Consider the following 25395-nt stretch of genomic DNA (forward strand, 5'->3'; position numbering starts at 1 on the left):
GGTACTTGCAACAAATCTTAAGTCTGTAAAATGCGTTAAGACTGGTAATGGAAATTTTCATGGAAACAACATCCAGTCCTGCATGAGTTTTTTGATAGAGAACAGTGGCTGGAGCCTGCCTGGCTATTGTAACTCGCCAACCACAAACACTTTAGACCACTTTCTGTCACGTATGTCCTTCACATAATGATTAATTTTTCCATATGGGGAAGACCTGCAGCTCACGTCGGTCAGAACTGGTACAACCTGAATACTGAAACATGCAAACAAACGTTACTTCTAAACTCTTTTGCTTAAAAGTGCTGTAAACAATTTTAAAGATGTTTCTGTTCTGAGAGCGCTTTAATGTGAGAGCTACATTATGTCTTCCAGTCTTAATGAACTATTCCCCCACCTTTTTTGATTATTTGTTTTTAGGAGCAATCAACATGGATTTAAGAAATTATGAGCTGCTGTTTTCACAAAAGTCTGAATTCTAGCCACTGTAAAAACAGAAGAGGAGTGTCTTTAGATTGTGAAATTTGTTAGTGAACAAGAAGAAACTCTTCCCTGGGAGAGGAAGAAAACCAGCCCTTTTGTGTTAGTTTTTTTTTTTTAAATAATTATTATTGGAGTGGTGTCAGTTTCACTAAGCAGTACTGCTAACTACTGATCTACCAAAATATATCATGAGCTCCAGGCACCGTCCTGTAGAAGAAACAACAACAAAAAAGATAGCTATACAAAAAAATTTTCTGTGTTTCAGTTTAGAAGAATTAATTTGTTATACCTGCTTTATGCAACACAAAAGAATGTTTTTAATCTTAATCATGTAGGTCATAAAGTAAAAACAGTATTAGAAAATGGACACGCTGCATAGATGCTTCTGTAAAAAGGACAAACCATCAGGTGAGTATCAGGAACAACTAAATTGACACAGCAGTTTTCTAGTGGTTCAGTTCAATAGACTACACAATCAAAACGAGCATAAATCTTCATTAATGCTTTGATTAGGAAATAGGTTTTTTAGCTCACAGGTCTTAATACTTGAACAAAAGACTTCTTACTCTTCATAGAAGGAGTCTACTTCACTTCTGTATTTCTCAAGCACAGTGAGCCGTTTTAGCTTCATTGTTGGACCTTAAAAGAGAGAGGGAGTCACAAAAACAGAAATAGGAACAAAAATTCCTACTCGGTTTGAGCTTTGATTCTTAAGATTTTCTATTGAAGAGCTTGTTTGGAAGAACTTCTCTCACTCAGTGTAGAAACCTGCTAAAAGTGAGAAGCAAGCATGGTATGTAAAGTTGCCTCCACATAAGCAAGAGGACTTCAAAGGGAGCTGCAGGTAAGAGGGTGATGACCTACTACTACTTGTATTTTCATTAAAAATAATTAAAAGGATGATGGTTTTGAAAGCTTTTAAACAATTCCCAGTTTATTCAAAGAGCCTGGTAATGTGCTTGGGGCTCTGTGGGCAGGCTTTCACTTTCACTCACTGTCTTGCAGCTTTTTTTTTTTTAAAACAAGAAATTTTCAATATTGTAGTCAACCAGCTCAGTATTAGATCAAACTCGAAATTTAGACAAAGTATGTGTGTGTATATATATATATATATAAAAATAACAGAAAAACAAGAAAGAATTTGAAAAATAGATGTCACAAATAGTTAACAAAACATGGCCTTGGGAAAGGAATGGATACCATAGATATGTCAGGGTGGGTCATTAGAAGATAAGTTCGGGAGAGACAAATGGTTTATGAGACCAAACAGAAAATTGCTTGAGCTATATGTGAACTACCCTAATCGGCACACTAAAAGATCCACCCTCAAGCAAAGAGAGCCTCCTACTTGTTCAAAGCCCCCTCCCCACAGAAAGGTGAGAAAAAAAAAAAAAAAAGTACATTGTGGTGAGAAAAAAAAAAGTACATTGTACCTTTAAATGGAGACCAGGCCGGTAAGAACCAGCGAGAACTAGCTGTGAGGGAACCTAATTGTGAGCAGTTTTACCAGGCTGAAGAGGCGTGCTGCCTGGGTGGGCTGCCACCTAGCACCCATCTCCGCGCCGCCATGCAATAAAGGCTGTCTTGGCTCTGTGCGTGAGACTGGCTCTCTGCACCTGGGGTAATGAGCCCCATTTGTAAGACAGCGTTATTACTGGAGATAACCAATACCATAATGCACAAGGAATTAACCAGAATTGATTATTTAATTGCCCAAACAATCTGAAATTTAACCAGAGCTGTACTTGTAAATGAACACAGACTGATACATACATACACAGCAAACCCTCTGATTTTTCTGTGCGTTAACATATACTGCCTAACGGGTTTTTTCCTTCCCCTCCAGCAGTGGTACCCAGCATTTGACATACAAAACTGTATTTGAATACTCTTAGATCAGCAGCCTCTTTACTCTCTGTATACCTCAATATAAATAGTAAATCTTACCTAGTTCTCCCCCAGAAATGGAAAAATCTCTCGGCAGGACTATCCATTTTTGAATACAATGCACCCTGTTGGTAGCGTTCATGTTGACTTTGTTGATTCCCTCCTGAATGGCCTGGTAGATCGCCTGGTCTCTTGTAGCTACAATCTCCGATACTTTGGTGGCTTTACTCCCAGTCTTCTGGCAGAAGTCTCTAGCTTGCTCAGTGAGAATGTCAGTAGGATCGGATGTATCTGGGTCCAGCACACTCTAAAATACCAGATGAAGTGAATCATCAATTGCTCGCTCTTAGAAGGCAGGGAATGTTTTTCTGATCAGGTCGTCCCTGACTAGTAAGAATCAAGAAGGCTCAGCATCAACACCCAAACATTTTATAAGCCTTAAAAAGCAGAAGCACCTGCGGATGACAGTGCTTTTCTTCCCACTTGGCTACCAAATGCAAATGCTTTTGGCTTATATACAGATGACGTGAACAGACTTAAAATACATCAATGAATTAGGCACTGAAGTCCATCTATAGACCCTGAATTTCTACCATAACTACTCCAATGTTACAGGGGAACATTTAGCTCATCATTACATTGAATCACTGTGGTGTAACATAAACCAACTTGAGATAAAAACATTCTTTGAAGTTAAGAGTTCTTAAATTAGCGTTTCTATCATATCCCTAGATAGGGAGTATCAGTCACAGAGGGAAACAACTTGAGAAAAACAAAAGGGTTGTTCATTACGTATGTGCCCAGAACATAAATTACAAATGTTTTAGAAAAAAGTGATTTCTCAATTGTAGTGTATTCCACACCAAAGTATTCATTATTTTGTTCTACAGTCATCATTCTTGTGTCATACGAAGAGAACAAATTGTAGAGAAATGCTTCGGTTGGAAAGCCTGTTTCTGTTGGAAAGTTTCTGTTAGAAACTGGTTTTGCCCATAACAAAACCATTTGCTGACTTTGCTCATCTGTAAGAATAAAAGCTATTATTGTGCTCCTTTGCAAAGACTTCTCAGTCTTTCAACATTTCTTAATTTAAAAATTGCATTTAAAAAATAATAGGTCTTATTATATGCATAGGAAAAACAGCAGTAAACATGTAGATGTTTAGCAGATCATCTAACCATAACAATTTTAGACCCATCAGGATTCAGTCTGTAGTTGCTACACATTTTTTGCCCACTAACATCCTCCTAGCTAATTTTGCGTCTTTTTAAAAACAGCTCAAAATTCTTGTGTTAGGTTTGGGCGTCTGATTTCACTGCAGTCGATATTAAAACTGGTTTACCTTTAGGGTCAGCAACATTGACAAAAACTTCTTTTTATCTCCAATCACCATAGCATTACTAACAATTGGGAGCTCTTTTTTAACGGCATCTTCAATTGGAATTGGAGGCACGTTTTCACCTCCAGCTGTAATAATCAAATCTAGGCACAAAAAACCAAAGGCTGTTAGTTGAATTCAAATAAATTCTGAAGATCAGGTTAATGTCTGGATCAACACGCTTTTTATTCTGATATAAAGAATGAGGGATTTTTTTTCAAAGATGTGTTCAAAGAGAACAAAACCCCTATACATTAATTCAAAAAAAGAAATGCTAATATTCTTCGAATACGTGCTCAGGCTCTCAGCTCTCCCTCGGTATAGCACACTTGCTCCAGGTAATTTTTACATAATCCAGTAGCAGGTCAGTTGTTCTCAAGACACTGTTGCATTATCTGGAAATTCCCTGTGAGCATTCGTCTCTTCCAAACTAGCCTAGGATTCACTCTACTTCACTGGTACCTCGCCAAGAAGCAAGTTCATTGTTATCATGATTAAAATCGATTCTTAACGCCACCAAGAGGGGTCAGACAAAAGTAAGTTACTGCTGCAGGAAGGCACCGTAACAGCAACATGGAAAGAAAGGAGAGGCGAGTGCAGGAGAGCTCAGGAGAGGAGGTTTGCAGTGGAGCAGTGATTCCTGCCCTGTTTCCACACCAGGGGAACGACCAGCTGGAATCTTTGTTCTTTTTAACAAACTACAGAAGTGATACCTTATTCTGTTGAAAAAGGCAAGTGCATTTTTATTTGAATGTATTCGTTCTAAAGTACAATACATATATTCATTGGAATTATTACAAATTTGAGTGTTATCTAAGTAAATTCCAACTCTTTGCTTTCATTACAGTGGTGACTTCTCACTGTCCTTGCAGCATGTCAGAACATGCTTCAACAAATGATGCACACAATCACACCGTCCTTTGTGCACTAACAGCTAACGGCATGTGTTAAGGATCGGGTTGGTACCCAGTTCCCCGTCAGTGATAAACTTCAAGAATTTAGATGCAATCAAGGGAATACAGCGCCCTTTCGGTGTTCACAGGTTTGGGAAATATGATAAGATATAACTTCCAGTCTATATTCAACCTTCTGGTATGGAATAGGCATTGATCTCGTAACTATAGAAGTTATTTATCTCCCTAGTCAACGCACTGCACACATCTGAGGAAGAACAAGTGGTGTTTATAGAATGAAAGGCTTCTGTCAAACCCAAGATAAATACCAAAGTTAGTTGTATATCCAGACTTGCCTGGGTCTATTTTCTCTTTTCATTCCACCTTCCTTTTGCCTTAGTCCTGTCTTTGTCTTCGATCCTCTACCAATCTCTCTGGTACTTAGGTGGTCTTTTTTGTTGTTGTTGGTTTTGGTTTTTTGAGATGTCAGCTTTTTCCCAGCTGATCCAGACAACTAATAATGGTAACAACTTTTTCCACACCTCTATATACTCCCTTGTATGGACTTCTCTAGCTCCATCTTTGTGCTTTGCAGCTAATCCACCCTAAAACTCCTAAGAGCACAAACCAACGGACGAAGTCCTGCTTCGGTCACTAAAAGCAAAGCTTCTTTACTATGTTCTGTTAGGTGTTACCTTATTTGGACTTGGAATTAAAACTTTAATGAAAGAGGATTTGCAGGTATTTTATCCCAGACGGTCTACCTATTCTGTAATTTAGAGTAATTGTTATTAGTTCAGCAGTCAAGGAAGATGTAAGTGAAGCACAAATGTTATGATGGAATGAGACGGAGTTGCTAACTGCTGTGCTAAAGGAAAATGAATCAGATAAGAGAGCAAGTTAAATATCAAGGTATCTGCGTTTGGTGCAGCCTATTAATAGTATCTGCTTAAGTCCTGATTCCTGACAGGACACTGTGCCATCCCCTGACAAATTCACCCATCCAGGTCATCTCCCTAGTGATTCATCATATAGTCGAAGATGATAGTTACTCAATTTTTAAATCTTCAGTTACATCTCAGCTGTGACCAATCCTGCTCTCTGAATATGTATCGTGACCAGTCTCACTCTTGCAAGGCTTCCAGCTATGTACCGTAATAATACTGAGGTTTATTGCTTTATCTCTAACTTTCCCTCCTGCTCTCAGGCTTCACCACTAGTCCCTGCAAGCATCACATCAGGCATCAGAGGAGCTTGGCACAGACCCATCTCAATAACTTCTGTATCATAGAGGGGCATCTCTCATTGATACAAGAGCTATTTTCTTTTTTTAAGAAAAAAGAGGGGGGGGGAAAGAAATATGTAAATATATTTTTATATAATATATATTTAAAAATAAAATAAATAAATAAAAAAGGAAAGAATTTGAAAAACAGAGGATATTTGCTAATCCTTACAATTACCAGAACATGGCCTTGGGAGAAGGAGCAGACACCATAAATACCTCCAGCTAAGAGGTAACAAGATAAGCTCAAGGAGAACCAGATGGTTAATGCACCAAACAGAAAATTGTTTGAACTATGTGTGACTTATCCTATTCACCACACTAAAAGATCCACCCTTGAGCAGAGAGCCCCTGCTAACAAAGCCCCCTCCCCACAGAACATGCAGGGTGAAGCTGTACCTTTAGATGGAGATGAGGTTCATAAGAACCAGTGAGAATTAGGTGTGATTAAACCTAATTGTAGTTCAAAGTGTACAAAATGTTTTACCATGTGTTAAGATTTGTGGATTTACGACCCAGCAGCCATCCCTGCGGAGACACACTCCACAGTAACATCTTGGCTCCGTGTGTGCAGCGGCTCTTGCACACAGGGTGAAGAGCCCAGGTTTGGGATAACATCGTTACTGTCCACACATTCTAATGTACAATTGAGCTAATTTAGCAAGTTTTAAAAGGAGACTGGACAGTTTAATGAATCATTAGAATCAAAGAAGACACATGAAACCTGCATTATTATTTTATATTACTAACTGTAATTAATACTGAATAAAGGTCTGGGAGATAGACAGCCTCAGCGTAGCAACCGAGTCATCTCCACCAAGTACAGACTAGAGGGAAACCTCTCCTGAACAGGGCACACCACGCTTTCCTCAGAGGAAAGTTTATTTTACCGTCCTGTTAGGTCAGTGCTGCGGCATAGAGGAAATACACCAAATTAGATGGGCCAGTCCTGACAGGTGACTGAGCAGTGCCCAACAGTTACCGTAAACACGGAGCAAGATTTTGCTTATTACCTTTAATTCTTCCAGTGACATAGAGAAAGCCATCCTCGTCTAGTTTTCCTAAATCTCCAGAATGCAGCCACCCATCCTTATCAAAGGCTTCTTTTGTTTTATCTTCCATATTTAAATAGCCCATGAAAACAGTCCTCCCCCAGAAACAGATTTCCCCATTGCCTTCTTCATCTTCATCCACCAATTTCACCCTGCAGCCAGGGGCTGGTTTACCACAGCTACCACAGAAGAGCAAAAAAAGCACAAGAAGCACAGAAATATTAACCATAATACTGATATGACATCTAACATGCCCAGTCCCCCAACCTATCGAAATACTAGTGACTGTAGATAACGCCCTGTTACCTGTTTGTAAGCTATGGAGTGTTAACTTGCTAGGGCAGATATGTTGAACTATCTAAGCATTTTTTGCACAAACTCACAACAGAGTGGCAACGCATTGAGAGAAAACAAAATAAGCTATCTTTGCTGAACTTAGTAAATACTCTTCTCATATATTAGTATTCTCATTATTTATATAGATTCCCATATATTAGTAAATATATCTTCTCATAGATGTAATGAAACACATCATATTTTAAACAAATAAATAAATAAATAAGGTCAAATTACCTGTGCTGCCTGTAAATGTAGGGCCCAGATAAGCAATGCGGGCCTGTGGTCTCACTCATCCCGTAAGCCTCGTACAAGGTGATGTTCAGACCCAAGAAGAAATACAGTGTTTCAGTATTGAGGGGGGCAGCGCCGGAGAAGTGCTTCTGACAGGCCGACAAACCCAGCGCGCTGCGAATCTTTGCCAGCACCAAGTAGTCTGCTAACCTTGCCCAGAACTGCTTTACATCGCTGCTGAGTACCGAACACACAAGGGAAGGAGACAGTAAGTCACAGCAACCAATGAAACTTCCAAAACAAAATCAGACACAGATTTTGTTTAGGGATGTATTTGGTTTCAGGTGTTGACAGAAGTTACATCGGTAAGAACAGGTCACACATTTGTCATTTTTTTCATTCATTCAGTGGCTTTCATTGCTAATGAACTCCAGCTCTTGGGGTGTCTGAATACTGCAAATACATAAAGAATCTATAAAATTACATTGTAGAAAACAAAGCTCATGTATTCCTGATTCTTTATCAATTAAATGTGTCTATGAGAACCTATACTGCTAAAATCTGAACATTTCCAGCCCTATGTGAAAAGCTGAATTATCAGACCAGCAAAGCAGCATCACTGCACAACCTTTGGGAACACCATTTTCTGTAAGCAATTTCACACTCCATTGCATCACACTTTAAAGAACTTGGAAACAGGAAATAATTGTGAATAACTTAAATATCTGAATTTATACAACATTCTTTGTCAGGGCAATCTTACAGAGAAAAACACCAACATTATTCAGAACAGAAGTGATTTAATTAGAGCTCAGCGAGTTCTTCGGGGGTGCCCCTGATTTTCTGTGTGGCAGAGATGTTCCTACTCACACAGAGCACACCGCAGTGTCGTAAGCTGTTCTGTCTGCGCTGTCCCCCAAACTTGCCCCCTCACATACGCATCCTCCAGATCTCCTCGCAGCAGCACCCAGCTCGCAGCAGCACCCAGCTCACAGCGACACGCTGCGTCAGGGCGCTCCCCCTGCCGAACACCAACCTCTCCAGTTCACAGACGACAGCGCTGGGGGACATGTCAGTGGGAGTATGATCTCAGGAAGGATGGAGGGACACAACTGTCACCTGTGTTTAAGATCAGCCTACTTATCTGGTAGCTACACCCCCCTTCTTGCACTGTATTCGCTGTGTTGCCAGGCCAGATTTTACCCACTCACACTTGGAGTCCCGCTGCCGCACGCTTATTTATTTATTACAAGCAGACAGCCACTTTCAGGCTGATGGCAATCTTACCCTCTGCAATACATACCTGCTTGAGCACTTCAGGTTTCTCTCTAAGCTAAGTGCCATAGCCCATGACAGCATCTTCTTCTTCATAAATCCTGACTGAGCAGAAGCATCCTTTAATTTCTCCATGATTTTCTCCCACACTCGGGGAACCCCCATGTGAGACGTTGGCTGCACTTCTCTCAGTGTGTTGATCAAGCTGCCCTGTTAAAATCGTGAAATCGTTTCAACATGCTGCGAAAGGCCCGCAGCAGTGCTGAAGGGCCTTGCTGATGCAGTCTGCATGGTGTAATACTAACGTGTAGAACCTCACTGAACACCCAGGATATAAAGAAGGACTGCTGAACCTGCTTCAGTCAGACAGATGCGCCAACACGTGCCAGCTCTGGCACCTCAGGGGAGGCACGTGCACAAGAAGGAAAATACGTGAGTGGTTTTGTTCCTTTTGCCTCCCTTTCCACCAAAAATTGCTTATACTGCTTTCACTTTAGATGAATACTCTTGCCTTTAAAGACCTTACCAATCTAGATTATATATTTTAGTTGCAGCCTATAGCACTGGATCCCAAGTCTAATGGATTTTATTCTTCCATAATTTTTACAATAATGGACTCTCAATCTTCATCCTCTGCAACTCTTCAAAAATCATATTCTTTCCTTGGGATGTTTTCTGAGAGGAAGAAGCACAAGCTTTATTAGGTGCAACACAAGGCAGGTACCTTCAGAGCATCTGGCTCAGCAAAGTACACTTGCTCGCCCCACTTGATTCCAGTCCACAGGTCGTATATCTGCGCGGCTATGTGGCTGAGCGGGAGATAACTGACTATAGATTCCTGCTGGACCTCTGCAGGTTGCATATCTCCTGCTCTGCTGCAATGTGCTGACGTCCAAGTTATCTGTTTAAATAAATAATAAAACACGTTAGGTATGATGGTTTGTTTGTTGGGTTTTTTGTGTTGGTTTTTTTTTTTATTTTTTCCTTTTAACACAAACTAAGGATCCTCATGCTGTGCTAATGTAACTATGAAGAATCTGTGCTCACAGAATTTGCTGAAGACATTGCAATCTTTGACAACACACCAGACTGTTAGTTCCCTGGGGGACAGTCAGTCAAAAGCAAGATGAACGCGGCAGCAACACAGACTTGCAGACAATGTAAGTAAACGCAATCTTTCTCCTGCCTGCCTGGGCTCTGAATGCCACCAGCTCCCAGCCCTAGTGACACACCGAGCAGAGCAGCCACAGGCTGGATGGACAAGGAGTAAATCGATCTGCCCCTTCTTTTGCAGCACTCCTACTGTGCATACTTTCCTGTCAAGCTGGCACTTTTCACCACTGCTACGTCTATACGTTTAGCTGAAAAAGAATAAATACTCAGTGATCAGTGAGCTCCAAGGACATTTCAGTATCAGCAACAAGCTCATTGTCTTGGAGTAACCATCCCCTGGCCAAGCACTGAGGAAGACAGCAGCTGTATTCTGCTCCTCTGGGATCCTCTGGTGTATTCACCGTGGGGGTTCACAAATGACAGGCCCCCCCCCTTGAGTGGGAGTCCATAGGTGAATATTTTTGAAGATGTGCTGCTTGACTTCTTAGTGAAACTGGATGATGCTTCCCTCCCTTCTTCCCAATTCCTAATTTATCTCAGAAGATGCAGTTCAGGGATGCTAAATATGCATGTCTTCATTATCAGAACATAGCATATGGAAGACCCACAAATACATGTGATGGTATATCTTTTCCCTCCCCCCTCAATTGCGCACAGCAAAAAACCCCACCAAAAATCCAGTAACACACAAAACCTCCAAACCCATCCACCCCCGACCCCCCCAAAAAACACCAAAACCCTGAAGAAGAACAGCTCTTTCCCAGAGGAGTCTAATCTACAATGGGGAGAGCAGGACACAGCAGTGAGATTATTCAGGATGGCCAGGAAGAGATACAAATCACATGCAGTATTGCTGTCACACTACATTCCTGCCAGCTCCTTTTCTTTGTACGGTACAGGTGTGCATTTGGTCTAAGGAAACACAGATTCTGAGAGGTTTTCAAGGAGCAGCATGCTGTCAGGCCGGGCCACTCCAAGTTCAGACGGCAGCACTGGACAAGTGGCTATGGGGGACGAACAGAGCAGGCAGGATGGGATGTTTTTGAGATGTGGCTGTATCGATTGCTTACCCTTGTCCCCCAAGCCTCCCAGCCGCAGGCACACTCGCAGCAGAGCTGTGCGGGGGGCACACACGACTGATTCAGCACTGGTTTTGCACAGGGACAGTACCAAACATCTTTTGACTAAAGAAGGCAGCAGCACAGCCACAGGCAAGGCATGTTTTCCACTGTTCGTCAACATAAAAATAGCCTGATTGTGATCAGCAGCCAGGAATAGTTTGGCAGCTAACGTGGAAATGACACCAGACCCCTCCGAGATGGAAGAGCATAGGATGTGCAATGTCAGATCAGTCTTTTTGTCTACCACATCCACTGTGTTCTGCCTCCAGACACCACTGTACCGTTTCCCTACATCTGGGTGAATTGCTCCTCACAGTGTGCACACCTGCAATAGTTTCTGCTTTATTTTGAGAGGAGAGGCCACAGCTTAGCCCAGCCTTTTCACAGATTGTCTGTGTGTTCAGAAAGGCTCCCTGCTTTCCACTCCTGCTCAGCCACCCTAAAAAACTAACAACATAAAACCCCAAAAAACCTGCACTACAGATCTTTGCTAGCAGACCTCTGCAGAAAGTCCTTTTTGCAAACGATTTTGCTCTTCTCTGTCACTGGGAAATTTTCTGTTCACAGCAATGCAGGTGGGGCTATTCCAGTACCAGCACTGTGTACTAGAGTTGTACTGTCCTCCAGTGAAAGATGCAGAAACGCAAGTCTAGTAATACAATATCGCCAACCAAAGCAAAAAACCCACACATTCACCCCCATTTTAATAAAATTTGCGAAAGCAGCCTATCAAGCTGTTCTGATAGATGATGTATATGATTTGCTTGTTTTAAGATGACTGTGACATCACCTGAGAGACTTTATGCCACTCCATGAATTCTCTTTATGAATATATGCATTATATCTCAAGAAAACCAGTGAATAAAAAAATTTTAGTCGTAACAAACTGTTCAGCCTTGTGAAATGCTAGTTTGAATGGAGTTTCATTCTTTTACCTTGCTTATACTTCACTGGAAATTGCTGACTGCATTTTGAATATTGCTTTGTAGTACGCTACCCATGTTGCAAAAGCAAAAGCATTTCAAGGCTCTAGTACGTACATGTAATTTCAAAACACACGAATAAATCTCTGCATACTTTGCTATTTTTCTGGTAAAGGAAGAGCCTAAAGTACATACATTGTCATGACTCAGCATAGCTCCTTTTGGCTTCCCAGTTGTTCCGGATGTGTATATTAGTACACAGCATTGATTTGGCTTTTGGGAGTTAATAATATCATCCAAAGTAGAATCAGATACGTCATCTCCCAATTCCAGAAACTCTTCCATCTAGAATATGTAACAGAAAAGATAGGATAGAAAAAGCTCCTTACAAGTGGGGAAAATGCAGTACCTTACCAGTCTCAAAAATGGCAGGAACCTTCAGTGCCTGGCTCTGAACGTGTTTCCCAAGCAAGTTTCCCCCGCCCACGTTAGATATATGGCAAGGCCAGCTCAGAACGTTACGTGTGAACTGCACACAGGCTGTCCTAAACTGTGCTGCCATGAGGCTTTTCATTGTCTAAGGGAATAGTAATACTATTCCTCCGCCAAGATGGATACTATGGAAAAGTCACAGAGGCTAAAATTCTGTTACTATCTCACACTATCACAATGATTTTTAATCTCATTTAAAATAATCTGGATGTACCATTTTTTTAAGTCAGAGTACACTTGTGACATTGCATCTACAATGCCTTGTCCTCTATGTAAATACAAATATAAATCTAAGCAATTGGATGAAAAGTTTCTTTGCAAAAGCATCATTATCTAGATGTGTGAATGTCTGCCCAAATTATCTGCTATTTTATAGCAAACAGAGCATACGATGCTGGTCACAACTTCCATTCAAATTTGGCTCAATCTAGAATGAGCAAAACCTTTTATGATGCTGGACTTTTGTGCTGCACAAATTGGCCCAGCAGAATGCTGAACCTGATCTTCTATATTAGATTGGTTGCTCCCAGATACTTCTATTGCCTGCACCTGATACACTGCCGAGTGTACCATTGATTTCTATGCTAATCGAAAACCAGTGTATAACAACATTTTTTAAGAAAGCCAATAACCAAACAGTCAGTTTCCCATGGGAATCAGATGATTGACACTGTGCTACAGAACTGTGTTATTCAAACACAAAATGCAGCACCTCCACTCCTCAGTGATTCCTCGGAGATCTATCTAGGGCCACCCAGCAGTGAAGGGGTGATGCAAAGGGCAGCAGAGGTGAAAAAGGAGAGGATGTGCTTGAGTTCATCGTTTCCTTCAGACCTCTGCCATTGCCAGTGGGCTACTAAGGCTACAATGGTTAGCCTCTGTGGCACCTAGACTTCCCCTTCTTGGGTGGCAAGGCTACCCTAAGGATCCCTCATCAGTTTTATGCTTTCTTGCAACAAACCACATCTCTGAAAAGAGATGAAGCAGCTCTGTAGCAAACAGAGGCTTTGTCACAGCCTATCCCTTCCCACAGAATGTGGCTGCATCAATCTCACGAGCTCCTGGAAAGTCTGGAGGTGCCAAGGATGTAATTGTTTGTGTGTGACTTAGCAGTTGTTCCTGTTTTCCTGACCCTGCTGTCTTCTCAAACTAGAATGCATTAATCACTGCGCATCTGTTGTCTAGGCTTTGTTTACTGAACAGGACCCGCAACAGACAGTATGCCCATTCCACAGAGCATGAAAGGTACAAAAAGCCAGTCACACACGCTACTGACTTTGCATTTGCCTTCTGGAAACATGCACTCATCAGTGAACCAGGGCTCTGCCTTTACTGCAGCAACTGCTCATTACAGGTTAGCTGTCAACTTGCAACACAAATCCCTTTTATCACGTCATGTGGTTTGGGTGGTTTGTTTTACATCAAACCTAATAAACAAACATTTCTGCCTTCGGTGATTTGACCTCTGATTTTTCCTCTAGCAACATAAACTATGGCAACTGTCAGACACTCTCACAGCTGCCCTTCTCCATTGGGAAAACGTGTCCAACGTGACACCTGAACAGGGGGTTGTCAAGTGTATCAGTTCTCGGGTATTCAGGTTTCAGCAACTGAATGGTGTTCTGGAATTCATTGCTAGTACTCCCTCTTCTTACTAAGAAATATAAATAGTAAGGTCTTCTTTGTATTAATTTTTTTATTGTACTGAGATGCAAGGCACACTCTACACCAGTATGTATGGCAGTGTAACGGTACCTGTTTATTACTAGAGAGTTACATTACATTGCTATGCCACATAGCAAAAGAAGGTATGATTAAAACAAGTGCAGAAGACTTCTCTTGTGTACCCCTCAGGTTATAAAACCCACAAATATTTAGAATACTTATATGCTGCTATCTTCATTAATATCTATTTTTTTCCCCAGTTGAAGTTTTTCAGCCTAAAATCTGATAATCTGTAGTCCACTTAAAATGCTAATTTTTGTATTCTTATTACTTAACCAGTTTCAATTATATTTTCAAAATATATTGGAATAACATGTTTATAAAAATCTGTTCTGCTTCTAGTCCTCCTACTTCTTAAAAGCTGGACTTCTACCACTCAGTCCTTTGTCCCTTTTTCTGCTTTATTTTTATCATGTGATACAAAGCAAACTCTCCATGTGGTCCGTAGTTATTTCTCTTCGGTTGTTGCCTGTGACCAGAAGTATTTGGTGCAAACAAAATGTGATTATCATCTGTAAAAGCACAAGTGTTTTCATGTTCTTGGATCCGCTGTAACTAACCACAATTCAGTTCTCACTAGCACCAGTGGACAATGTTACTGTAGCTGTTCTGAGAGTGCACAGTCCCACCTGAAGCCTACAGGGGCTTCATTAACCCAGTCAAGTAAAAAGCCAAGAAGACCCAAGACAGACAGTTAAGCAATGTAGCTCTAATTTTAAGTTAAACAGAAAAAGCTGGTGAACCTTTTGAATGTGCTTGCTGGAACACAAGGTAAACATCCTCCAGATTACACATAGTAGAAATTCATCAAATAAATAATATCCCATGAATTATAACTCTGTTTTAGCATTCACATACCGTATACAAATTTGGATGTCTCTCTGGAATGGAATCCTTATATAGCACAACGGCTTTCAAGTGTGGCAAGCGATTCCAGATCTGTTGGATTTTTTAAAACAAATTTATTACTTATATCTTGTGAGGTTTTTTTCCCATTAAAATACTGCCAAAACTGTAATGGCTTGGCAGTCACAAGAAACCCCGTTTCCCTCTACCCTCAAATATTCTCCCCTAAACTTACAACTAGCTCAACAAGGAGTGGAGGGGGGGAAGGAGGGGAAAAAAAGATGCTATAGAGTCTGCTCTAGAAAACCTGTTTTCAGTCAAAAGATGGGGGAAAAAATAGTACAGTAGAAATGGCTCCTCGGCATCCTCTCTTGTGACACACCAAAGGGCACATCAAGGAACAGTCTAGGTCAGGCTAGAAGCTGATCTGAGCTGCTGTGGTTACTGATACAGATGGAGCACATCCCTCAGCAGCACCTTTTGTTAAACTGTTGAAGAAATTCCTACCTCCTTAAAGAAACAAAAGAGAAAGCCATATGCACTTTTTAAGAATAAATAAAAACATGAGACTGCAGGGCTTACAGGCCGACAGCAATGCTGCTGCTTTCGGCAGCTCGCCCTCCGCTTTGCGTGGCTGCAGACAGCATCTATCACACCCACCCCTGCGGGACCCGCGCCCCACACATGCCTTTGAATTAATCACATTGTGAACGGATTTGATCAGCCTGCTGCTGGCACAAAAGCGGTGCCTTGATGGTCACCATTACGTATATACTGTTCGGATCACAACTGAAATGTTATTATTTCGGTCTTAGGTTCTTCCTGAAAAAAACAAAAGCTTCTAAAATCTCTCAGCTGGATTAAGCAGTGCTGGCCAGAGCTGTCTTGTCTTTTTCTAGATAGAAATGTGTGTTAATCAAAGCCCTTGAGCTCAATTTACAGTCTCTCTGCATGTCCATGCCAGCACAGCACAGCTTTCAGTCCACGACACTGCAGGGCTTCCTGACTGTGCTTTTCCAGAATACTTACAAAAATCTCTCTTCCTCCAAATCACATGAAAAACAGAACAACAAAATGCAAAGTAATTAATATATAACCTACATGATGTGCATGTGAAAAAATCCCACAGACATTTTCTCTCTGGCAGGTGCAATGTTTTTGGCAGAAAACTCCACCATGGGCCCTCCACCCACCCCCCCTGCTTCAGCAACTGCAGCTGGTGCCAGTGCAACAACTCGTCTCCAGCCACGGCCCCCTGCACCCACCAGGGTGACCCCTGCCCGGGAGCGGGGCTGTGCCCCCTCCCCCACTCACACAACAGGGACCTTCCGCCAAATGGTCCTTCCACCTGCACGGACCCGCTCAGAGCTGCCACGGCCTGTCAGAACTGTGACCATTCCTTAGAGACTCCTTGTCTCTCACAGGAACCTCTCCCACCAACCCCCAGCACCAGCGGAGACCTGGAGCTGGAAGGGACCCACAGGGATGGCGGGGCCCAGCTCCCTGTGCCAGGCAGGGCGGCCTAGCGCCAACCCACCACCGCACACTGCCCGCTGCCCGCTGGCTCCAGGGCTCCAGCCGCTGCCACCAGCTCCAGCCACTGCCACCAGCTCCAGCCACTGCCCACTGCCACCAGCTCCAGCCACTGCCCACTGCCGCTGGCTCAGGCGTTTCGGGCTGCAGCTGCCCGTTTGTACTGAGGCAGGACCAATGGGATCCAGTGTATACTGGGACAGGGCCCAGTCTGTACTGGGAGGGGCCTAGCAAAGAGCAGTAAACTGAACAGCCTTTATGGTTAATACTACAAGCAGGAAAAGATGACACTTTGGGAAGACGAAATTCTGGATGCTATAATCTTTAATATTTAAATGGCAGGCCTTTCCAAACTGGCATCACCATAACCTCTTCCACATACGTGATCTGCGCTTTCCCAAAGAGAATCAGGTGGTGACATTATAAAGGCAAGATCTTTATAAAGAATGGGGGGGTTCTCCAGGTGGGCTTGCAGTGCCCCAGCCTGTGAGCTCTGCTGGAGAGAACCAGAAGCGCCAAGGTGCCAGCCACCGGCACTGCAAGGAGCAGGGCTGCACGGCCCCCAACGGCCCAAACACCAGGCAGCAGAGTTCCCACCAGGAACACTCCCATGGAAGGGTTCACAACAGAGATGGTGAATATGGTATCCGGGACCTATACAGCATCAAGAAATGGGAAAATTTTGGCTTTTCAGTAACCATTTGGCTATGTTATACCTGCATTATCTTGTCCAATTGTTTCCAGTTTTCCACAACCATGATATTGGTTTTGCTGTCATGAGCAATGTAGTGGCAGGCCTCGGGAGAACTGGTTGTATATATTCCTGTGACAATTCCTCTGCAGAAATAGATACACATAGAACATATATTTATATACATACACACACATATACATGCACTTAGTATCAAAACGAATAATAATCAAGGATGAAATGAAAGCTGAAGGAGTACGACTATGTGCAAGTAAACAGCAGCACGGCTGCCATGTTTATTTCAAGTATTCAGATATACATTAATATCCATCAATATCTCTGATATACGCACACGGTAAAAATTAATCTCTGACCTCTGTGCAGCAGAAGATGCCACAGGCTAGGAGTCAGCATTTTGACGCACTGAAGGCTATGTGAGAATTAGCTCAGGAAGTGGTAAAACACCCACTTATGTCCTCCTGCTGTTCAAGCTGCACAGAGGTACCAATTTGAATTTCACTGGCACAGCAACAGCTTAAGAGGTAAAATCCAAATTGTATAAACAGGTATCAGTCAGTATTTATCTGTCACTTCATCTACTTGAACGTATCTTGCTGTAGACAAACATAACGTATAAAACTGGGAGTCTCATCTGTTTCCCACATCTTCCAGTGATAAGATACTGTACAAAAGCTTCTGTGTGACTGTCACAGTTATGTCCATAGCAAACAGGCTCGATTTCTAAGTGTCTGGACTATCTCAGACATACTGAAAGCTATGAGACTCCAGCAAGTTGGTGAACATGCTGATCAGCTGCAGCACAACTTCCAAGACAAGACAAAAAATACTGATTTGCTACATTTCCAGACCTAGCAAAACAGAAATCCCAAATCCCTCGCAAAATCAAGTCAAAAAGTCTTACCCAGCAAAAACAGCTCCAACAGCTGAGATGAACCATTCTGGAGAATTAAATCCAAGGATTGATACGCTGTGAAATCGTTCTAGACCAAGCTTAAAAAATAATAAGCATAAGGTTGTATGATATAGGCACATTGGAGAAAACCATACAGCATTAAACATACACACAATATAAAGCATGGGAAGTTTTGATATACTTCTTATTTCAGTATTGCCAAGACATGTCCATGCACATCTCTGTGTTGGTATCCAGGCAAACCCAGTATTTATCAGCAATTCACGTGATGCAAACTTTCCACTACCTGCTGTAGTCAGGCTGAGCTCTGCTGCCCTGAAGGGCCCAAAACGTTTCAATATGAACAAAAGCGTGAGTACTAATCTTACCCTTTGTTTCGTCTGTTTCAAAATCTGTCCTTATCTTGCCAAATTCAGTGCAGCTTTCACCTGTTTTTCTTTTTTTTTTTAATCTTCAGGCCTTATCTTTGTACTCATGCCCCTTCGAGACAGTGCAACACAGCAGCTCCTCACTTGCAGTCAAGTTCACTTGACAGCAGTGTTATCTCTTGGACCAAAACCAATTTTCATTGTTGTCATTTCAATAAAGAATGTGACTACTGACCTTCAATTAATTGGGAAAAGCCTTTTATATTGGTTTTGGTGGGTGGTTTATTTATTTATTGTTTTGTTTTGGGATTTTTTAAGGAGACAAAGAAAAAAAAAGGAACTGATTTTGTTTCCTGTACCTACCTTCAAGAAGCTCTTGGCTGCTTTCCTGGAGAGGCAATAATACTCTGAAAAAGTTATCTTCTCCCATTTTCCGTCCTTTTTGCTGGCCAAAGCATTAAGAGATCCATATTTTTCTAGACTCGTCTTGAACATCTGATGAACTGTTATGGGAGTCTGTGGACACGAGTTATCTATTCGCAGCCTGACTCTGCCGTCAGCAAAGGAAGTCCACAGAGACTCTGGGAAGTAAAGCATTATCGTCAAGGAATTCTGTCGTTGGAAAAACACTGTGTGACTGTGTACCGAGACAAGGGGATTGATAAAGATGCAGGACCAAGCACAACTCTGGCACTTCCCACCCTTTGAGAGGAGGGCTTTACCATTTTATAACTACCACCAAATATGCCATGCAGAAAGGGAAATCTTTATTTCTTACGCTTCTTTGTGCATTTTGAATAAAATGCCATCATACAGAATGCTGCTGATCTGTGTGTTACAGGCACACCACCAATCCCAGCAGATTCTGTTAGTCCCACACTCAGCCCTGCACAACCCACTGCCCTTGAGCTAATGGAGGAGCTGGTGAATCAGAAGGCTACAGAGATCTGAAAGATCCAAAACTTCCACCCCTGTTCAGCACTCAAGCTCCTTTTGTTTGCAGCTCTTTCCTCCCTCCTTCCCCTCCAGCTATTCTCCTTCATCCTGCCCCTGTTCCCCACTACTCCGCACAGGTTTTTTGCTTGGTCATCTGCCCTGTGTCTAGTACGTACATCCACTTCACTCCTGTCCTGCCCTATTTCCACATCATCTTTCACCTTCTTCTGCTCTTGCCTTCCTCACCCTCTGTTTCTGTCACCCACTTTTTTAGCCCTGTATTTTTCCTCCCCTTCCTTGACAGGACACAGGCACAGAGGAACCACTACCATCACCTGGCTCTCACGGCTGGTGCCAAAGGCTAGAGCAGTCCCTGGCATTCACAAGGAATGACGCTCAGAGACTCTACTTGGCTCTTGCAAACCCAGCAAGAAGCAGGCTGAGTATAAATACACTCCTTAGAGAATGTAGGCGTTAGTAAGTTGGCAAAATTTAGATGAATTCCCACAAGGAAGACAAAAAGACACCCATGACTTCCCAACCAACAAGTCAGTTCCCATACTTCTGAACCAAATAGTACAAGAACATTTTAAGGACATTTTTGCCTTAGATTTACTTTCATAAATTTAGAAGTATTTTTACCATAAACTTAAAAAAGATATATATATATTCTATAGAGAGCTGGTGGAAAAATTCACATCAAAGACCTTAGGTTTGTCAGAAATTTTGTCAGAAAATACAACTTTTTGAAGTTTCTGATACAAGTTAATAATCACGATTGTTTTTACTACACCTATGGAAAGCAAAACCTGTATAGAAAGCTCAGCTAGTATCTATACTGTTTCCTGGTACCTCAGTGGCTGAAAAGAACAGTTCTGGAGTGCTCAAAATACAACACGTTTCACATCCCTCTCAAATGCTATTCCTCTAGGTACTTCATAGTGGGCCCCCAAACTACCTCTGAGCATTTCTGGCAATGCAGGAACTCATCAGCCAGCGCTGGATCCACACACGCGCTTCAGAACACGCTTGCAGCCTCACTCAGCTCACGTTTACCATCTGCACAGAGAACCAGAGGCATGGCCAGCTATTGTAAGCTCACAAGTGTACATAAAGAAAAAAGCCAAACTCAACTTTCTCTTGTAGCAAAAAAAAAATCATTCCTTAGCAGTGCAGAATAGCTCATGCACAGTCAGCTGGTAAATGAAGAAACACCAAAACAAGCCTATTCTGCTGCCAGTACTCCATGAAACTACTTCTGAAGATTTCACTGCCCCATGCTATTTCCTAGCATGTGCAGAGTATTTGGGGGGGGGGGGGGGGTGGAAATTCACCTTTTTATCCCCTCCCAGGTAAGGAGATAAAACCCCTGGTACAGAAAGTGAACTGAGCAGCCAGGCTGTGATGTGTTTCCATCCAGGATTAATGGCCCTGGCTCACATTATGTTCCATTCACCATCCTGACTCACAGTCTTGCATTTGTTCTCTTGACAAACAAAGTAATAATGACAGCAATAAATACAAATAAAGCTGCTTTATCTCCTTGTGCCTTCATCTTCTCGTATGTAAATTGCATATAATGATTTTCAAAACACAGGTGTGGAGCTTTGCTTCGGTCACCGGAGGAAGGGCATCAAATCCAGACAGTTTAGAAAATAAGTATCTATAACAGATTCTAGGTAATAAACAGCCTTTATCGAAGTGTAAACAAATCTGTTATGAGTAGGTGTTTCTGCACTTAACCCCAACCCTGGTGTGGAAAGGACGAGCGAGCAATAAGGGCTCTGAGAGAAGCTGGCATTAATCGAAATGCTTATTTTCTGCAGTGACACACCAAAGCCCAGATGAAAAACTCTGTGTCATGTTCTGGCTTCTAAACCAATGAGGCTGGCAGGGATTGCAGGTGTGACTGGGCACAGGTGGGTGACTGCTCTGTTCAAAACAAATTCATACCATAAAGAGCTAAAATACATTCTATTCCATTTATTATTAAAAACGCTCTTGAACAAATAGTATCTGTCTTCACAGGAACTGAAAATATTAGCAACATTTCTACAACATTACAGAAGTTGCATAATTACTACCTTTTCACTGCAGATGTACAATAGATAACAGAATAGCTTCTACAGAGTGAAAATCAATCAAATCATTGCATTATCTATACACAGAAACCAAAAATGTACTTTGAAACTTTTGCTTTTCCTTATACAGTTCTTTCTGGTGTCAAAAAGGCATCTTTGACAAAGACTAAGAACAGAATCAGTTTCACGGAGACTCAGTAAATCACTTTAATAATACACAATATATACTGCAAAGGACTATCAACTTGAATGACCATTCAATGTCTATTCTTGCATTTATTTGCAGGTAGAACTTAAATCTAAAACCAGTTTCCAAATCTGAATAAACCAAATAACCCTGAAGATCTAATTATTCTGTCCTATAGAATTCGTAAAAATGGCACAACATGAACATACTCCGCTGTCAGTTTGTGGAGGGATTTTGAGCAGAGCTCATCCTTCTCCGGCAGAGCCTGGGGAGGAATGGCTTGCGAAATACTGAATGAATAGATTATAAACTTTGGGAAAAGCAAAACAGCGAGCTGTGCCTCACTAGCATCTGAAAGTCAAACTGCAATGTCCAGGCTGGAAATTAACTCTAGCACCTGAAACCAAAGTGGAAATCGCAATAGAGATCCTTTAAATACACGATTAGCATTGGTACATTATACACCTGTAAGTTTACAGAGAGCATAAGAAAAAAACTAAAACAGCATTCCAGCTCAAAGTACTCAATGCCACTGCAAACAAACAGGAATATTTGTTGCTTCCCTCTTTCTTCCAGTAACTCCTATCACCTGCATTATTCTTTGTACCCAAAATGCTTTTTTCATTCACTACTATGTGATCTTGGCTCGTGTCCTTCATATGATGAAGGTCAGAGATGGTGAGAAAAGATTTGCTCCTGAATAAGACTATTTTGTCAGATAGAACAAGAAACGGCAGAGATTTCATTGAGATAGGTAGTCTTGACTGTCACTGTTTGAGCCTCTTCAAGTGTTCCCCCTCCATGTCATTCTCTCCAAGGCCAAATTCCATGATCAGATTAAATTTTCCATGATTCACTGTTTTTGCTGCTGAAGGACGAGATGGCGCAGAGTAGTCTCATAACATACAGTACGTAACAGGGTGACGGTACTGCAGTTTGTCTTAGGAACTGCTCTAAGCACAGCTGTTCTAAATATTTTGGATTTTAGGTGTCCAGTTTTTCCACTAAAGTCTAGTTTTTCAACAAGAAACTTTACAGGAGAAGAGAAAAATAGTTAAAAGCTTTGTTTACCACTTAAACACCTGGAGAGTTTTCAGTTATCTTTTACAATATAATCCTAGACTTGTGAACCATTTACACGTGAATACTGATTTATAAAAGCACACTTCTTATTATTTTCTACCAAGTCTGAAATAACATACAACATAAACACATTACAATTTTTGTATTTTTATTAGCCAATTGTTATTCCTTTCCGCTATGTATGACTGAACAGTTGTGGCATAGTACAGGCTGGCTGTCCCAGCCCAGATATCAAAAATTACTTTAAACAGACAAAGTAAGTGCGAGTCCTTCTGGTTTTTTTCTCTCCATGAATAATCCAGCTGGCTGAAATTGCTGGACCTCTGGGATGCATGAAGGAGACTGTGTACTAGTCTAAAAAAAAATAAAAGGAGGAAAAAACACTAATCCTACAGTTTAAAGCTAATATATGAATGAAACCTCCTCTCTCTTCACTATCTGACCTGCAAATATCCTGGTGACTGCAAGAATGGAATTTGGGAATGTAAATGAATCCTGATGTTTATGGAAGAACAACTCCCGGAGCCGGATAAAATGCAAAAGAACCACGGTCACCTTTCAGACAGGTAAGCAGGTGGGCTGTGGAATGGCCCTGCCACACGACCTGAGCAACTCTAAGTGGTATTCCACAGATGTGATGCCAAAACGGCACAGAGTAACTGCTCAGAGATGAATTTTGTCTTTAAGCAGCAAAGGTATTTATTTCGTGCAACGTTAGGGAGCTAGCCGGTTTGCACCGGACAAACTAACTCCAAAGATTTCAGTGAAAAGTTAGGTATTTTACACAGTTTTCATGAGAGGTTACAACATCTTTACATGCATACTCATTTGATTTTGACACCTAATCATTCCGTTCACAATAGGTGGGATCTAGGTGGAGCAGACCTTTCAATTTTCTTTGCTCAACGATTTCCTGACTTGATGGTCTCCTTATCTCCTTCAGGTGCCCACCTTTTCTTTTCTAATTATTCAGAGTACATTCCTTTCTAAACACAAACAGAGCATCACCCAGAGCATCCTCATCCTGACTAACCCACCCAAACTCATCCTGACTAATCTTTTTATTTTAAGACCTTGTTCTGTTTCAGATGTGCCCTGGGAAGCAGGAGCAAAAGCAGTAATTTAACTTCTGCTGGAAAGTGATTCAGATTTAACTCGCAAAACAGAATCTTGATTATATGCCAGTTCCTGCAAAACATCACTCTGCTCTAATGATGAGAGAAGGTATTCTGGCCTTTGCTGGAGGTGTTTCTGCCTGACAGTCATCATCCCAGATTCCACTGCCATGATGCCATCACATTCTGCTGACAACACAAAGACATCATTCCTCCTCTCACCTACTATTTTTTAGTTTTCTTCAAGATGGCTGTGGCCCCAAAAGCTTAACTTCTTTTTAGTAAAAGGTAGAGTTGAGTACACACAGGTTGGAGTCTGAGAGCTTGGCATCTGTGTCAAGCTTCCCCTTGTGCCAATGAACAGATTAAAGAGAAGCAGAGAACTGGATTTCAAGTGAACCTGAAGTATCAGCCAGAAGACATACATAGCGATTCTTAAAAAAAAAAAAAAATAGAAACCAGCTTGCTGTTGCTTGCCTTACCACAGCTAGGGAAGAGAAGGGTTTTCTGCTCTATTACCACTTTTCCACCACAAACATGTAACTTTAAACTCTCAGACAGAAAAGACTGAATGAGTAGTGGAAATATTTTTAAATGAGCCAAACCACACACAAATATTTCAGTTAATGGAAACTTGTTGGAGGAAAAAGGAACATTTATGAATTGCAATAAAATATACTGCTCTTCACATCAATAAACTACTACCACTGCGGGTCAGAGATATCCTCCAAAGAATGCCTCTAGAAGCTGACACAGAGGGAGTGGTACATCAGGATGAGTACAAAATAAGCTTCATAACAATACTGACGCTTCTGAAACTGATTACGAGGCACCCAAATAGAAGCATGTGGAGGGTGCGATCAGGAGGAAACATCACTACAGAAACGTTGCCCAGGCATGCAGAAATGGAAAGTCAACACTCAGTTGGAAATGAAATTGGTGAGTGATATGAATAGCCACAAGAAGGGCTTCTACAGGTACGCTGGCAGCCAAAAGGAGAGCCAGGGATCTCATGGGCAACTTACTGATGTAAGACATGGAAGGGTTGACGTACTCAATGCCTTCTTCACCTCAGTCTTTACTGACAAGATCAGCTTCCTGGGTTTCTGTGCTTAGTGGCAGGTGAGAAGTTTGACCTACAACATTAGAGGAAGATTGAGGTAGGGACCGCTTAGGCAAACTGGACACATACAAAAATGTCGATGGGCCCAGATGGGACACTTCAGTATACCCTGAGGGACCAGGCCAGAGTCATTGCTGCTCTCCATAGTCTTTGAAAAAGCATGGCAATATGGCAAGTCCCCATGATAGGAAAAATGCAAATGTCACACCTGTCTTCAAAAAGGGGAAGAAAAGAGGATTCAAATAACAAAAGGCCAGGCTCCCCACAGTCTATGGAAAGGCAAACTCTCCAACAAACAGAACAA

At 41.8% G+C, this 25395-nt stretch overlaps 1 protein-coding gene across 6 annotated transcripts in view; it reads right to left on the reverse strand.

Annotated features, from left to right (window-relative positions):
- Nucleotides 1-50: 50 nt before the first annotated feature.
- ACSBG1 (acyl-CoA synthetase bubblegum family member 1) overlaps nt 51-25395 on the reverse strand; it is a 37504-nt gene continuing 12159 nt past the window's right edge. For 4 of the 6 annotated variants that reach the window (XM_027798118.2, XM_055716324.1, XM_055716323.1 and 1 more), the window contains exons 3-14: nt 18930-19147; nt 18187-18275; nt 17290-17410; nt 15053-15133; nt 12173-12322; nt 9545-9721; nt 8849-9030; nt 7549-7782; nt 6937-7154; nt 3710-3849; nt 2428-2674; nt 51-1119 (exon numbers count right to left, since the gene is read on the reverse strand). In XM_027798118.2, coding sequence (XP_027653919.2) covers nt 1043-1119; nt 2428-2674; nt 3710-3849; nt 6937-7154; nt 7549-7782; nt 8849-9030; nt 9545-9721; nt 12173-12322; nt 15053-15133; nt 17290-17410; nt 18187-18275; nt 18930-19147 — 1934 coding nt within the window. In that variant the 3' untranslated portion in view covers nt 51-1042. Of the gene's footprint in view, nt 1120-2427; nt 2675-3709; nt 3850-6936; nt 7155-7548; nt 7783-8848; nt 9031-9544; nt 9722-12172; nt 12323-15052; nt 15134-17289; nt 17411-18186; nt 18276-18929; nt 19148-20460; nt 20545-25395 lie in introns of those variants that run through there. The other 2 variants (XM_055716322.1, XM_055716321.1) reach the window with 2 other exon arrangements.

Source organism: Falco cherrug, chromosome 7 (assembly GCF_023634085.1).
Source record: "Falco cherrug isolate bFalChe1 chromosome 7, bFalChe1.pri, whole genome shotgun sequence".
NCBI classification, from domain to species: Eukaryota; Metazoa; Chordata; class Aves; order Falconiformes; family Falconidae; genus Falco; species Falco cherrug.